Genomic DNA, 18,191 nt, shown 5'->3' on the forward strand with positions numbered 1-18,191 from the left:
AGCCGATTTAAATTTTAATTCTCGAGATTTTGTAGAAGTAAAAAAATGGTCTCCTTTATATAGCTTCCAGCAAATGTGAAGTAGTTGAGATGGTAACACAAATTTTGGCCTACATAGGGGTGAAGGGTATAATATAGTCGGCCCCGTCCGACTTTAGACTTTACTTACTTGTTTTTTTTGTGTCCTTAACCCAAAATAATTCCCGTTTCAAAAGCAGTTTGGTGAACTTATTCGGAAGTCTACTATCGTTATATAAGTATAAAGTTTTTCCTATATATGAAAGATGTAGACCTAATGTGAATTGGTGGCCATTGTCTACACCTGTTTCCAACATGAGGGCATAATTTGGAGTATGACTTGGTAGTTCTAATACTATTTTAAGAAAATATCTCAACAAGGAGTTAACTTCTTCAAATTGACTGAACACTTGGGCCGCGTAAGATTGTATTGATCTACATACTGCCAAGGGAGCCACCATGGTGCAATGGTTAGCATGCCCGCCTTGCATACACAAGGTCGTGGGTTCGATTCCTGCTTTGACCGAACACCAAAAAGTTTTTCAGCGGTGGATTATCCCACCTCAGTAATGCTGGTGACATTTCTGAGGGTTTCAAAGCTTCTCTAAGTGGTTTCACTGCAATGTGGAACGCCGTTCGGACTCGGCTATAAAAAGGAGGTCCCTTGTCATTGAGCTTAACATGGAATCAGGCAGCACTCAGTGATAAGAGAGAAGCTCAACAATGTGGTATCACAATGGACTGAATAGTCTAAGTGAGCCTGATACATCGGGCTGCCACCTAACCTAAACTAACCTAACATACTGCCAAGTAAATGTTCCATTTCATCCTCAATTGCACTTCTCTTTTTCCCAAGAAATTCTTCCATGTACAATTTATGACATTTTTTGATTGATTATTTCTATTTTCGATATGTTGCCTGAAACTCATTTTCGGTGTAAGTATTACTCCTAAGTAGTTATATTTGTTTATTATTTTAACTTCAGTTTCTTTATATATCCATTTTTCATCTCTGCGGAGTGCTCCACCATTTCGGAAAACCATTATCTCAGATTTTGTTGTAGTTACCTCTAAGTTCCACATTTCGCAATACTGCTGTAAATTATTTATCATTTTCTGCATAATTTTCACATCATCCGCCAGTATCACTATATCATCTGCACACACAAAAAAATATTTTTCTGATTCAATCACGAAATTAATTGATCCAATTAATTTTTTAATTGAAATTTCTTCAATCACGAAAATGATAGTATCAATCACAGTTTTAATTGGGCATAGAAAAAATCCTTGATTAAAAAATTAATTGATGTCATTAGCAATTTTCAATTAATTTTTTAATTGATTCAATTAAAAATTTAATTGATTTTGAATGCAAACCCCAATTAATTTTTTATTTAAAAAGGTAACTATTTTCAACTACTTTCTGAATTGGCTTAGAATTTTTATTTTGATTAAGAAATGTTCATCACTTTTTTTAACTGACTTCGTCTTCTGAATTTAATTAAAAAGTTAATTCTATCAATTAATTTTTTAATTAAAAATTTTAAAATTTTCAATCATTGACTTAATTAACCTAATGTTTCTACCTTGATTAAAAAGTTAATTGTATCAATTAATTTATTAATTGAAAAAACATTCAACTTCAATTAACTTTTTAATTGGAAATATTCTGGTGATATATTTTTCTGTGCATAGAGTAACAAAGGTATACACTTTTGATTCTCGAATCGGCCAATTACTCCACTTTCTCCAGTGATAAAACATCTGGAACCTCTTTTACTGCCCCGCTTTGTAAAACGTTTAATGTTTGCAGAAATTCAGCATAGTTTACTCTTGTGCAGAAGTACGGCCACTGCATTGTGCGACAATCCCCACATTGCAGAAGGATTAAAAAGTAAGCCACACTCTTAAGAGATAATATGGAAACCATTTTCACGTCACGTAAAGAGATGTACCGGAGCGCGACATCCACATCAAGAGTACATTAAAGAACCCCAGAGATCTTAGCGTGAGCTTCGATAGCCTGTTCCTGTAAGGAGTGGAAACAAGACACTGAAGAGTAATGACTTGGGGGAAGATTAGACGATTCAAAAGACTTACGAGATGCTCTCGGTGATGCAACACTGTATCCTTCTCACTCTCCCGCACCTGATAAAATACGGTGAATAAACCACCCTAAATCGCCTAAACATGATAACTCAGAAGTGACATACCTTTAATAAATTAGATGACTGGCGACGACAGTGATGAGGAAAAGGACAGCATTTGGTGCAGAAAACGATCTCTCCCCACAGACCTATACACTTGAAATGTTCTATTTTTTCCATATTTGTAAAATACGTATTAATCACAGGGATTACAAAGAAGCTGTCTGAAGAGCTAATTAGCTCCCAATATCTCAGTGGAGGCTACTACAACTCGAGGAATACACCAATCTTCTATCAATTGCAAATAGATGTTAGATGGGTGCGAAGACAAATTCGATCTTTTGCAGCAAAAAAAAAAAACAATAGCTTACATACTAATTTAGTTTTTCGAATTTGAATTTTTACTATTTGGCTTACTATGCAAAAACTAAGCCGCGTGCGGTATGGAGACTAGGTTCATTGGAAATGCTCGGTCTAAGCTTTCATAATCAGTAAAGTTTTATCTTTTCCATAGTAAGCCTAATAGGAAAAATTCGAATTTGAAGAACTAAAAGGCAATTTCTTCGAAACGAACGCTTTCGTTCGACTGCCAAAAATAGCCTTTTTTCCTTTGAAAATCCAACTGTTTAGGGCATTCTAATCAAACGATTAGATGGATATGAGAAATTGGGTGTAAATTTGTATTTAAGCTACTGGTTCGTTTCTCGGCTAAGTTTTTGCTGAAAATATCAACTTCGAATTTATCTTCTCACACACTTCTCATCAAGCATCAATCATATTATCAATCCAGAGATAAATTTTAACATGTGACATAAGTAGTTTTCATCAATAACTAAATATTTTTCATTAATAAAACCAAATTTTTTGATATTTCACTCGAGGGATAAGTAGATAACTTCTTATTCCGAAAAGTTTAGTGGGTCCCTACGGAGACACTGAGGACAATTGAGTTTACCTGCGCTGATGTAAAACCCACATCCAAATTCCATAAGTTCATAGATAGAGAATATTAACGTTATAATAAATTAATGAAAATGAAATGAAAAGATATCCCAGCAAAAAAGCGTCGCCAAACAAAATTCTGAAAATGTTATACTTTGTGAATCCTGAAGTGGTGCACAATTAGCGCAAAAGCGATGCATTTAACATGGGCTTGTAATAGGACGGATGTCTATCATTTCAACAGCCGTTGTACTGAATTTATATTTGGTATGATGTGAATTACAAAAATTTGTGATATTGTGCCAAATAAATATTTTTTAGAATTTTTAGTGTTAGACGCTTGTCTGAGACGTTTGACCTCAAATATTTTCAAAATTTCACATTTTTTCTATAATGAATTTAGCATTTTTTCGACAAAAGTTTAATAGTTTGTACTATATATTCTTGCTTCGTTTGTAACCTATTTAAATTGCCCATTAAACTATGAAATAGGCGAGTTATAAAAAATTGAATTAAAAGATCTTCCTGTATAGTTAAAATAAAGAACATCTTTGGGAGGTCATTTTTAGAAGTACTTTTAAATTTATGGCTTTAGAAGAACTACCATTTTTTGCTGGGATGTGGCATGGCTTTAAGAATAACTAAAAAATATTTTAAAAATTTTGAAAATACATACCATCATATATAACTTTTTTAGGATTTGGAAAGCCTTTTCACTAAAGTCACTTTGAGACGCACTTGATGCTACTGATTTCGAGGCTATAGCCATCAAAGCATTAAGTCCAAATCTCTGTTTTATAGATAATGACATATCGGCCTTAAGCATGTTATTTAGTGATCCAATTTTGTCACAAACCCACTCCAAACAGGATTCAAACATGTTGCAATCACAATGACCTATTGACAATTGATTTGCCAAATGATGTGGATAGTAGGCTTTCATGCACGCTTGTACGTCTTGAGGGAAAAGCCGTTGTGTGAGAGCATTCATTAGCTTTATAACAGCACATCGGACCTGCGCACTTTGATGATTGGCCAAAACGAGAAGAAATTCAACTTTTATGTAATGGCGTAAAACCTAAAATAAAATCGAGATATGATGACCAAACGCATATCATATAACATTATAACACCTACATCATCAATATCATTATCCGGCAGAAGACAAAGAAAATCCTTGAGTAATAGAATCAGGCCACTTTGTAAAACTGCTATGCCTATGGAACTATAGGAATCGATTTTTGTTAACATTTTATGTTTCCTATGGTGTAGTGTTGTCCTCGAATTAAAAACTTCGTTGAAACCAGGACAATCGGCAAAATGTAGTAAAAATGGTGGAGCCGAGAATGGATGACTGGAACTGTCGAAGGACTTTCTGGAATTTTCTTTGTCCATCGTAAGAGAACGTATTGAAGAAGCACTATTTAAGCGCATTCTTTTACGTCGAATTTTATAGTGAGGCGAAGAACATGAAGAGACAGTCATAGGTTGAGAACGCAGTCTATACGGTGATAACTTGGCTTGCAAAGTCATGTTAATGCAATAATTGTTTTGCTGTTGTTGTCTTTTAAATTTTTTTCGCCATTTTGAAGCCTCCACAGGGTTTAAAAGTCGCAATGCATTTTTATTTAACTTTGAACAATCGGCCACATTCTCAAGGTTCTCTTCGAAATCATCTAGGGGTCTTTTATATGAGGACAAACTTCTGTGCAATTTTCGTAAACGATTTATACGAGCTTGTCTTCGAGCCGCATCCGCATCACTATTCGGAGAATTTGAACTTGCTTTAGCATTTGTTGCATCTAAGGGTTTAGCTGCTACTCCTGCCTGAGAACGTTTCGATACATTTTGTTTGAAATTTCTACCAAAATTTGCTGCTGAACTCAAAGATGATTTCTCTTTTATTGGTTTTTCAGGCGTTAGCAAAAAATAGAATTTCGAACGATCATGTGTTATATAACACTCACTGGGCTTATGCAATAACAACAACAGTTTCATAACCTCATCGAGTAGAAATGGTTTTGGAGGCGAACCCGCAAATACCGAAATAATATTAACAAAACATTCTGCTGCTTTCTTAGATATAAACACTGGATTTGGAGATTCGATGACATATACTTTAAATAAATTCAACAATTCCCGCATTAGACCTTCCTTATTGAATTGCTCAATATTGAAATCTCTTTGGGGATGTTTTTCCCTGGTTAGGGCCAAAATGCATTGGAAAAGCATATCTAAAACATCCGAATGTTGGGCACCCGAACGATGCCAATCGGAATATCGATGTAATATTGATGTGAGAAGTCTGGGATATACTATGGTTGCTATTGTCGTTTCATTGATATGCAGAACATCGCCTTTTTTCACTATTAAGGCTTGAGAACAAGCATTATTTACAATGCTCCTCAAAAGTTGACAATCTTTGCTACACTTTTCCGTCTTTATAACATAGCCTATAAGACTAATATAATCATTGCGCTGGAATTCTGTATATAGCTGTGATTCTGAAAAGGCAATTGTTAGCAAAATATCCAAAGCCATCGATTGTGTGCTAGGATTGGGTGTTATTTCAACTATCTGTAAGTAGATAAAGAGAGATTATCAGAATTATAATATTTGGCTTGTATTTGTGGGCAGTTATCCCATACCCTGGCAAACAAATAAAGCAAATTTGATAGGCCCCCACAAAGAATTGTCGATGTTTGTAGAGATTGCAGCTCATTACGTAGTAATTCACCATAACGCATTATACCGTAAGGTCGACCTTAAAATGAAATTGAAATAGAATTATAATCCTATGGAGATCAAAGAACCATTATTACACCATACCATATGCTGCATTATCCAATTCCAAACTTGCATCATAAGCCATCATCATTTCTGGTTGTGATGCCGAATAGCATAATATCCTGGACTCACGCAAGAGTTTCATTGAGTCCATAAAGCTGGAAAAATCTTCTCCATTTAGTTTGCTGAAATTCAAATAACCATAGTTAGGTTTCAAATTGGCCACATGACACTGGGTCAACTCAGTGAAATCAGGACCCATAGCAGTTAGATTGAGAATGATATCCTTTAGTTTTATGGATCGTTTGAATAGTATTAAATTTGTCATTGACAAACGCATTGGAAAACTATCTAATGTTGAGCGTGATTCCGTGCAACTTGTGTTATTGGGGGATTTTGAGACAATGCCATCGCCCAATGCGATTGCCTGAAACGTATATGTTCTGGTTAGTAAACGTATGTTGTGGAAAGGCAAAGACACCCGATATTGCTCTAAGCCATCAATGTGTATACACAACTCCAGGCAATCATTTAACATTTCGACAGCAAACGTGAAATGAGTCCATTTATTTCTATTCATTCGATATTGTTTCAGTTCCATATGTGAACTTTCAAAGTATTCTGGTAACTCTGAGTGACCATTGAACAAATGCATATTACTAAAGCTGTTAAGTATAACATTTTTAGTTTGTTTTAATGCCTTCGAGAGTGGCGATGAAGTATTAGCAGCTTTAGTACTATGGAGTACATCCATTTCATGACATTCTGCATCCGGACTGTTGAAATTGTTTGTGTGATTGTTTTTCTTGTTACGTTTCATTTCTGGACTTCGTGGTGGATTGTTGGTAATGTCATCATGTTTTGTCTCGGAAGTATCACTAATGGTTGTATTAGCATGTCGTGCAATTTCAGCATTAGGTTTGTACGTCTCAAAAACCAAATGCATATTATTATTTAAATATATGCTTAGCATGGCCTGGTTGGTACCAATTGAAAGAATATGCGTTTTCTAGAAAATAAAAGAGGCGAAAAAAACAAATAGTTAGTAAAAAATTATGAAAATAATACAGCAAGTGTAGCCAATGTGCTAAACCCATTGCTTTTTTGATGAGTTACGTTTTCATACAGTCCAAAATAAGAAAAATACATTTTTTTCAACTGGCTCATTGAACAAGCAACAAATTTAAGACAGATCATGAATACTTAATTTCTCCGATATCTGCAACCTATTTGGCGAAAAATTGTGTCAATTTTAGAGAAAAGCAATTACTATGTGTTAGATGGTGAGAACCACTAAGGTATGAGGTGAGAACCACTGAGGTATGAGGCAGTCATTGGATACGGGGAGACTCATTGTTTCGACCCCGGTAGTTTAAAGCTTTTATGGATGTCACACTTTCACTATATAAAAAAATCTAAAAAAAGGAAGATACAACGCTTTACTAACATCAACAAAGAATCTATAAATAGAATGAACCAACAGCCACTCATCGTGGTATTCGAGCCGATGACACACCACAATTTACTACAGCCGAAGTTATCAATGTCATCAACAGCGCGAAACCATCCAAGGCGCTGGGCCCCGACGGAATTTCAATGCTAATGCTGAAGCATTTGGGAATACTGGGAGTTGAGTATCTGACCAGAGTCCTTAATTTGTCCTTGGAATCACTCATTATACCCGATGTCTGGAAGATGGATGAGGTGATTCCACTACTAAAGCCAGACTAAGATTCGAGTAAAGTTGAATTGTAGATGCAGGAACCAAGCGTTGGGTTCTGAATTATCTGTGCGGACGTCAGTCGTACGTGGAATTCAGGGACAAGAAGTCAAAACCCCACCCCACCCTGGGGAACCCTCTGTTTAACTCTACGCCCCTCCTGATGGTGTCGAGATTGTATCATATGCGGACGATTGTACAATCATGGCATCCGGGCCCATTGTTGATGACATATGCGATGGATTGAACGTCTACCTCGTTGATCTTACCGACGGCGAAGTAATTCCGAGCACAAATTACCCCAAGATTCTTGGGGTCACATTCGACGGCCTTTTTAAGTCATCTGCCATTCCGAAAGGTTCTCAAGTCGCTTGCCGGCAGCACTTGGGCTGCGGACAAAGGAACCTTGTTGACTACATTTAAGGCAATTGGCCGGTCAGTGGTAAATTATACAACGCCAGTGTGGACACCTCAAACGAGCGACATGCAGTGGAATAACATACAGACCTGTCGGAACGCTGCCCTTAGAAATGCAACAAGATGTCTCCGCAGTACACCCCTGGATCACCTTTATGCGGAGACCAAGATCATCCCAGTGCGTCGACACAATTTTCATTTCATTTATTTAACAATACAGTAAGCCTTCGTGGCCAATAAATCGTATTGTTCTTAAAAATAGTAATACATTAATAGTAATTGTAAAGTTATCAAACCTAATCATTAATACTTAAATTACCCTACAATGCTCCACCATCCTCACTTTGGCCAAAGTCACATAGAAAACTAATATTAATAAAGGTAAACTAACACCTACCATTGGTAAATAACAGTCAACATTAAATATATTCATTCAAACTAGTCAGTAGCAAGTTCCTAAATTGATACTCAGGAAGCCCAAAATTCCTTACTGCTACAGGAAGATTGTTCCAAACCATAGCAGTAGTAACAATAAACCCCCTCTCAAAAAGGGAACAATTTATTCGTGGTATAATTATCTGCGGATTTCTCACCGATCTGGAAAAAACAAATACCTGAAGAAGTTCATGTAACAACCCATTTCTTTTCATCCTATGGAAAAACATTAATCTCCGCGACAAAACGTAAGGTTCAAATGAAGAACCAAGAAACTCAATTACCTTATCTGTCACGTGTTCAAAAATACGCAACCCAAAAACATAACGCACTACCCTGTTCAGAATCAGAGCAATCTTTGACCTATTATATTGAAACGTACAAGATACCACCTCGATACAATAGTTAATCTGAGACATCAGCAAAGCATGGGCCACTATACGCTTGACACGCTCAGTCAAGTATATACCACAATTGTATAATTTCCTTAGTCCCAAAGTCACTCTCGCTGAGAGGGAAGATATATGTTGTCCAAAATCCAAATTCGCATCAATTGTAATACCCAAGCATTTGACCGTCTGAACAAACTGAATAACCTCACCACACATTCTGATCTGCGGATAGGTCACATTGCGATACCCCGCCTGAAACATAATCGCCGTCGTCTTACCTGCATTAATAACCAACCTATTGTCAACCATCCAGGAATAAACAATATCAAGAGCAGAATTCATGCGTCTCTCCAAACTATCCAGACCTTCCATCCCACCTGTAAATACAATTTGAATGTCATCCGCATACATATATACTCTAACAAAATTAGGTTCCAAGCATCCAACAAAATCATTCAGGAACATGATAAACAGGAGCGGTCCAAGTACAGAACCTTGGGGTACTCCACAACTCAAGAATGCAGTACCCGAACTCCGCCCATTCAACTCCACGAACTTCGATCTTCCATGCAAGTATGACAGAATCAGTCTACACGCAACTCCTGAAAATCCATAGTTCGCCCTAAGCTTGTTAATTAATAATGTATGATTTAGACGATCAAAAGCCTTAGACAGGTCAAGCGACACCATAGCACAGTTCTCCCCTCGATTAAGACTACATCTCACATGTTCAGTCAATCACAAAAGCAAAGCCGTCGTACTATAACCCCTCCTATATGCATACTGATTACTATTCAATAAATTCATAGATGTGATATACCCCACTATCTGACACTTAAGAATATGCTCCATAACTTTAGAAAGAGCAGGAAGTATACTTATAGGACGAAGGTTGTCACATTCATAAGAGTTACCCTTTTTCGGAACCGGCACAACACGAGCAAAATTCCAACCCACCGGGTAAATAAACGTGGTTATGATCATATTGAAAAGATTAAGAATGTATACAAAAATATATGGAAATATTTTCAAAAATCTAATAGGAATGCCGTCAGTGCCAATAGCATTCGACTTAACCCTATCTAAAGCTTGACATAAGTCAACCATGTCAATATTCCCGAAGGGAAATCCAGCCCCATCAAGTTCCTCAATGGTATCAACATTGGAAGTACTATTCAAAACAAAAAAATTATTCACAGCATCCACATATATATCCTCTAGGCTCGCAGGGTTCCCATCAACAGTCCCTATTCAATATATTCCATATCTTTCCCTGATCTGCTCCAGCAAACAACCTATTATAGTGAAGTCTACGATATCTCCTTATGAGTGATTTCAGTTTGTTCCTATGTCTGCAATAATTACTCCTATTCAATGGATCAATTCGAAACTCTCTATACGACAGGTTTCTAAGCCGCCTAACTTCAACCACCTCAGTCCTATTCATCCAAGGATCCTTCTTCCGACCCGTTCTGAACCTTACTATCGGGACATATTCAAACAACGTGGATACTAAAATTCAAAACCTCAACCTTCCCATTCACATCGTCCGTAAAATAAAAATAGGAAAAGTCAAAATTTCCAATATAAGAAACAATTCCATCCATATCAATTCTGTCATAATTCCTGTATTCAATATACATATCCTGTCTATGAACGATAAATGAGAAAGATGCATAGATTAACGCATGATGCGATAAAGAAGGTGCCGACAATTGGCCTGAACATTTCACTTGATTAATGTCACTAACCAGAAAAAAGTCAATCAGTGAAGTGGAATTATGAAAACTATCCCAATGCGTGGGAAGCGAATTGTGCAACCGAGAAAGTCCCAAACTGTGGCATGTATCCCTTACCAAGGCCGAATTACGACAATTGAAGAGATTCACATTAAAATCACCTAACAATACCACATGCCTATATCTCACAATAACATCGCCTAGTTGCTGGTGTACCATCTCCCAATCTCCATGTGGAAGATATACCACTCCAACTAGTACTGAAATTCGCCCACAAAATATCTCCACAAACAATGACTCGCATGTACCATATGCAGTCGTCTGAAAAACTTTCCTAAACTTAATACCACGTGAAATCAAAAGGCCAACACTACCTCCTCGCATGGATGGCCTGTCATTCCTACAAAAGGTGTAATTCGGTACAGAAACACTATTATTTAAAATGTATGGCTTGAGCCATGTTTCCGAAAGTCCCATTACGTGCACATTCGAATCCAATAGCATATCCCTTAATTCATCTATCTTGTACGTCCCAACCGAGGGACAAATACTTTGACAATTTGCATGTGCTATATTCAATGTCGAACTATTACCTGTAAAAATGTCTCTCACACTAATATCATCTCCAATGGTAGGGCCCATGTTGATCCTACGGGACATCATAAGAATAGTATCCTATAAAACATTTTGGCCAATTTAAAGATAATGAAGAGCTAGGCGAAAAAATTCTAAATAATTTATAAAAGAAACATATTCAATGTACAAGTATCAAATTGAGCATATGGATTACTAAATTTCTTAGAATAAGTTTATAAACAATGGATATATTAATATTAATATTAATATTAATATTCAAGCCTACAACAATTGAATGTTATCTAATCACCAATAAACACATTCCATTGAGATCAATAAGCAAATATATCCTTTGGCATTCATTGAGCTAACCAACCGTTAGCCACAAGAAAACCAATTATATATTTGGTTATATTATTTACATTATCATTAATTCCACTGAGAAAAAGAGAGGAAGAATTAAATCCAAATAGAAACTAGGATAAGAAGGAAAAAAATTACATATGGTCAAAGTCGTATCTCTTGGGTTGTTATCGAAGTTGTCATCCAAATCAACATCTTATGGATAGGCAATCTCCACCCTTGAATGTGAAGGTTGATTTTCACTTTCTAGAGCACGAGATCCAGCGTTATAAAATAGAACCTCTAGATCAGGCAGCATTCCAGACAGATCTGAACAGGATTCATGAGGATACTGTAGCTGAAGCGGTGAGAAGCTACAAGGTTAATCCTGTTATGGGAACTCGACCACCGCCCGTAGCACCGGAGGAGAGAGACCTCCCAAGAAGACCAGAAGTGCAGCCGCTCAATTCCTATTTATCAGTGATTGATAGCAGCGTAGCTGACATGTGTCCCAATTGTAATCAAGGGCCACATGACACTCGTCACCTTTTCGCTTGCCCAGCTGAGCGCGTCTAACCACCAGATCACTTTGGACACACCCCATCCTTGTCGCAGTTCCTTGATCTGGCTACTAATTGAACTACCAAAGCACAGAACAAAATGGATAAAACTACATTAAAAATTGTTCAAACAACCAACAGCGCCTCTAGCGGAGAATAGTGCCAAACTCATTTCGTATCATCCATTAATAAAAACTGCTTTTAATCTAAATTCAGAAAATATAAATAGTGAAGCAAAAATAGACAAAACGCTCACTGCAGACGGTCCTACACACGAGGGGCCGAAACAAGGAACCCCACCATCCCCTATCAAAAATCGCAACTCTATCCTTTATCCACCCCTTTTTTTACTTTTTGGGCAGTGTCTACAGACCAGTCTACTCAGAATCCTCCTCCTTCGTACCGGCGACTTTGAAAACAATCCAGGACCAGTGAAGTACATGTCTTCAGTCTGTTCGCGACCAGTCACATTCGGAAATTACTCTGTGATGTACAGAAAATGTCGCAACTGGGTACACGTCCGTTACTTGGTACTCAAAATAGTAGAAGAATACCCAGCAATCTCAACAATAGCCATCACACGACGACAATAGTTGACTCTTCCTTGTCTCTTTTCCGTGATCCAGGATACAAAACTCTCCAGTAGCAATGATCTCTCTACATCATACTGCTACTCTCTTTTAAGACAAGACGGAGAAAGGAATGCCGGTGTGGGAATAGCCTTCGTTGTCTATGATTCTATGAGATACTGACCCATGCTATTTATTGTTCATCATGACAGTTGGTACTCAGAGCTTGGATGTGAGGAGAATTGTATTAATTGAAGATGAAATCATGCAGAAGCTACCCGGACGTCACCATGTTTAACTCTGACCTGGTGGTACAGACAACATAGCATGTGGAAATAGCCATGAACTCTGAACACCTCTCAATCATGGTGAAAATTAATCTAGGGACAGACACCACTATTATTACGACTAGATTACGAAATCTTCTGTCCAAACAGCCAAAGTTTACTGGTAATTTGCAGATGGTAGCTGGACCGAATCCCCGGAGCAAAGGATAGACCTGCTATTAGGAACACACTTTCCCGAATGTGAGTTTAACAAGACTCCGGCCCTATGTGGTTTCAAAGACCACGTAGGGGCAAAAGGAGAAATCTCCAAAATTGTCACCAGGGATAGCATCAGATGGGCGCTGAATAGGTTTGATCCCTACAAATCTCCAGGGATGGACGAATCTATCCCTGTATGTTGCTGCACTCCTTCGACCTCTTATGTAACTCTCATATTAAATTATTCTTGGCTTCTTTGAGGTATGTGTATATTCCCATGACTTGGCAAAGAGTTAAGGTGATATTCATTCCAAAAGCAGGCAGAATAGCGAATGGTCTGACTAAGGACTTCAGACCTATTAGCTTGACGTCCTTCTTACTAAAGACGCTAGAGAGAATTTTGGAATTTTCTTGATATTCTAGGCGCCTACTTGCACTGGAGAGGAATAGTGTGAGTGATTTTATAATTGACTGGATTGAGGGGATGCTACTTCGGTACTGGTAAACTCTACAAGAAATGCGACTACAATAAGAGGACTACCCCAAGGGGGTGTGGTATCAACTTTACTGTGGTTACTCATAGTAGATGAGATTCTTACTTTTCTTCACGCTGGCGTATGCGGACGATATTGTTCTAATGGAAATATAGTGAAATATCTGGACACAATCTCAGATATAATGAGTGAGGCTTTGCAAGTACTATCGGACTAGGCAAGGAACTGTTGTTTGGGCGTTAACCTAAGACGGAGCTAGTGCTCTTCACTAGAGCAAGAAAAACCACTGGGTATAAGGGCCGACAATTTCAAGGGACGAGATTGAGTCTCTCCATATCGGCCGAGTATTTGCGAGTTATCTTGGACTTGAGACTGAGACTAAACTGGCTGGAAAATGCAGTCCGTCAAAAGAAGGCCTATGCTGCACTGTACGCGTGCCAAAAACTGGTCGGGGAATGCTGGGAGATGAAGCCATCCCTATTACACTGGTTTTTTACCTATGGTTGCCACATCTGGTGGACCATAACGAACCATCGGAATTATATACCGAAATTCAGCAGGATAAACAGAGCGACTCTCCTTTAAATGACTGGTGCGATGGGGACAACGGGCACTGCAGCTCTGGAGGTTTTAATGGGAATTTGTCAGCTTGATCTGCATATCAGGAAGGCAGCCGAGGTGATACTCATGAGACTGAAAAGCTTGGACTCACTTGGAAACGCGGTCTGCATGCATACAGAGCTTGTTGCTTAAGTTGGGCAACGCTTAAGGATGGACTATATGGCGACTCGGCCAAGTATAGACGACTGGAAAGAAAAGCGTATACTTTTTGAAGATCTGAACATTTACACGGACGGATCGAAAATGGGTGAAGGTACGAGTAGTGGTATCTGCTGCGAGGAGTTAGGAATCAGGGAGTCATATGGAGTGGAGAGCGCATGCAGTAGGCGAAGGTATTTGCTATTGCCAAAGCTGCGGAGCTCCTGTTGATGAGGCAGACACTTAGAAGCGATATCTGCTTCTTCATCGACAGTCAGGCAGCAACGAAGTCCTTGGATAATAAGAACATAACGTCGAAGGTAGTGGTGGAACGACAGGAGTAGTAGAAACACAGGATTTCTAATGCCGACGCATAGAGAGGATTTGAGACCGTTAATAGGCATCATTACAGGACACAACAGACTTGGGAAGCACATGGTAGGGATTAGTTTAATGACCGGTGATGTTTGTAGATGTTGCATTGACCCAGAGGCTACAGAAGACTCTTACCACTTTCTGTGCCAGTGCCGGCATTATATTTTAGAAGAAACAAGATGCTGGGTTCCTTTTCCTTTCAGTATATTACTGAGGTACGGGACTGTAATCTGAAGGATATACTCGCCTTTATCAAGGCTTCTGGATGAGAGACCCAGAAAACCGTTTTATTTTCCAAAATCGCAGACGAAATAAATGACGAAGAAGAAAGAAACAACTATGAGGAATCACATTGGACCAACATGGTCTAAGTGGACACCATTTTTCCTTTCTACGGATTTGGTGTCCCCTCTATAACCTAACCTAACTGGGAGCTATTTACCTCGCTAACAGAGTACGAGTTTTCCGCTGCCAACGTCAGCGCCGGCTGGAGAGATGTTCTTCAGGTATGTTTTGAAGAGGGCGTGCAATACTCTAGCAGAGCGGATTACCGACGTCCATCCGTATTACCCCATGGAAACATCAAGGTTGGCAGATTAGAGGGAGGAGATCCGGAAAGGAAATCCAGCCGATTACAGGTCTCCCTAAGGAGACCGACCAGCCCACCCATAAGCGAGAAAAGTGGCGCAAGCATTTTGAGGATTCCGATCTTGGATCCAAACGGTTGTTGTATACGATTCGGAATCTCTCGAGCCCCAAACGAAAAGACAACATCTCCATTTCGTTTGGGGGCAAACTCCGAACGTTGCCGCGAATGCCTGCTCCAGGACAGTCCCCCTATGTTCATCAGTCAGGTTTGGGAACTCCAAGCGATAAGGGCCGCCAAGAGCTCCAAAGCAACACACAGCGTAGATGGTTTAGCTACGAGGACGTTGAAACACATAGGAGGGAATGGCGCTAGGTTCCTGGCCCATAACTTCAATGCTTGCCTGAACACTCTCTAAATACCAGATATCTTGAAAATATGGTTGGTAGTAAAGATAAGAGAGTAACAAGAAATTATTCGTAGATTTTGTTGTTCATAAAATTATTTTGCGAAACTTCGAATAAGTGTACTCATATAGCAAGTACACGTGTACTCTGCATATACAAATGGAGTAGTGCAGACCTCTAGTACAAAATACTGGGCTGCGGTTTGCAACTTTATGTCACACCAGAACCAAAAAATGCTCTGGGTGCGGCAACACTGCGATATTCGCTACTGTTTCCTTCGACTAAGAGATACTTTAATTACACTCCTATTACATTTATTTTTGACGAATTTTAGAAAAATGAGATTTTTATATCTTGTAGATTTTAGGAGAATTTTCTTAAAATTTTGGTATGTTATCTTCTTGTATCTCAACAACGAATGCTCTTTTATTTCATCATCTTTTCAGGCGTCACATAGTCGTATAAACAAGTAGTTATAATTCTTTTACCTTTTACAATATTAAACCAGAGATGCAATACAATCGATCAGGGGTTTGCGCCAATAAAGCACATTTGTGTCCTCAAACGCCGCGAATGCGATTCTACTACAGGTAGAATATTTTTTACCCGAAAGGCAACCATTGTTGCATAGACTGTTGACAATGAGAAAACACACAGCACTTCCGTACAACTGTTTGTGGTTATTGATATTATTTCAAAAATTCAAAAGGAGAAACATTTTTTGTTTCAAGATAGATTAATTACTTGCGCCCTTTATATATTTCTTAGTGACCGAAATTTACTTACCATATATATGTCATTCGATGACCGTGTATCATCGTCAATTATCTGGCTAGTACTTTTATGATTCTGTGATCCTTTTGCATGTAGCCACAAGGATACAGTAAATCCTTCGGAAGACCACAAACGTGCATGTGTCACCGGTAATATACAAGGCGAACGGGTAATTGGTGTACAGGCTTTGCGTGATAGTTGAAAACAACGTTTGCGTTCGATGGCATCCGTGGGTTCCTTTTCTGCTGTGGATATACAAGCATCATCTACCAAGAAATTAAAACGTTTTTGTAAAGAATGACCCATTTTGGAATTTACAAATCAAGACTCACCATTATTTATGGGAAACTCTAATTCCACACTGGCTTGACATTTCTTCAAAGTATTGGAGCATATGTAATGCATATATTTCAGAAGTATATCGACAGGTGGATTCTTCGATGAAAGGATAGAGAAAAATACCGACAATACTTCGGGTGAGTTAAGATCAACTATAAGCTCTAAAATACATTGCTGCAATTCGCGTAGGCGGGCATCGTTGCACTTTAAAATTGGAGCAAAGCCCTTTAGTAAAAATAGAGGTCCACCCAAATATTCACGTATAACAAATAAGCGGTTGACTAATTGAGCTAAATTGTCGCACCAACCACTAGGACTTTCACAACACTTCTGACTCAACTCAATAAGAACATCCACAACAAGCCGGCAAATACCTTCATGCAAAATATGTGTGCGATAGCGGGAAGATGGTTGAAAGGAATGCCACAATTCTCCTACTTCGGAGAGGGCCTCCGTTTCCGATAAGTCCTGTATTTCACCATCTGCTTCATATCCTTCATCGGCTGTCATATAGAAATCATCCTGATCATTTTCACTCAATTCCAATTCACTGTCTGGGCAGCATGCCACAGATGGCCTAGTTGAAAAATAATCTGCTTCATAACTATCGCCCGAAAGAGGTCTTGTGAGCGATGGTGTTATGGGTGTGATGAGAGCATTTTTACTTGGGAGTCCTGTGGTTAATAGAGGATAATTGTACGACATACCATGACCACACATGCGAGAACTATTGCAAGATTTCCTTCTTGCTGTTGAATCGAAATGGCCAGTATGTTGCTCATCCGTTACCGATGTTAAGATACTGCTGCTAACAACAATCGCGGCCGGTTCATTACTCATATTCGATAGTTCTGCTATTTTCAATAGACATTGTAACGTTTGTAGCACAGTATTTTCACGATTATGTTCCTCAGCATGTTGTTCCCAATTTTTTGTGGCATTTGCTAAAATCACCATTTTCAATTTGCGTAGGTGCTTCTGCATCTTTTCCACTGGCATTTTGAAAAAAATAAATAACAACACTAAATTAAATGGGCTATTTCGGATCAGGAATAAGAACATCCACAGTAAAAAAGATAAAGAATATAAAATCAAGAAGATAAGATCTTATCACATGCGATACTATCAACTTTCTCATTTCACCACTCAAGTACATTAAGCCAACTTAAACTACAAAAACAAAGCATCTCGTAATCTTAGAATGACACAAAATATTTGTTTAAAAATATTTCCTAGTTTTAGATGTTAGCGGAAAGATGGTTGATTTTACAATGTCAGGCGTTAACATCTATCCCTTGCATTGGAATTGCAGCCACGTTAGCGTAA

At 38.3% G+C, this 18,191-nt stretch overlaps 1 protein-coding gene across 1 annotated transcript in view; it reads right to left on the reverse strand.

The window, feature by feature from the left end:
• Window positions 1-18,191, reverse strand: part of mv (lysosomal-trafficking regulator mauve) — an 80,474-nt gene that overhangs the window by 25,998 nt on the left and 36,285 nt on the right. Inside the window, exons 7-12 of the mRNA XM_075306162.1 lie at window positions 16,859-17,857; window positions 16,539-16,792; window positions 5,939-6,905; window positions 5,758-5,873; window positions 4,247-5,686; window positions 3,786-4,187 (exon numbers count right to left, since the gene is read on the reverse strand). Coding sequence (XP_075162277.1) covers window positions 3,786-4,187; window positions 4,247-5,686; window positions 5,758-5,873; window positions 5,939-6,905; window positions 16,539-16,792; window positions 16,859-17,857 — 4,178 coding nt within the window. The remainder of the gene's footprint in view (window positions 1-3,785; window positions 4,188-4,246; window positions 5,687-5,757; window positions 5,874-5,938; window positions 6,906-16,538; window positions 16,793-16,858; window positions 17,858-18,191) is intronic.

Source organism: Haematobia irritans, chromosome 4 (genome assembly GCF_050003625.1).
Source record: "Haematobia irritans isolate KBUSLIRL chromosome 4, ASM5000362v1, whole genome shotgun sequence".
NCBI classification, from domain to species: Eukaryota; Metazoa; Arthropoda; class Insecta; order Diptera; family Muscidae; genus Haematobia; species Haematobia irritans.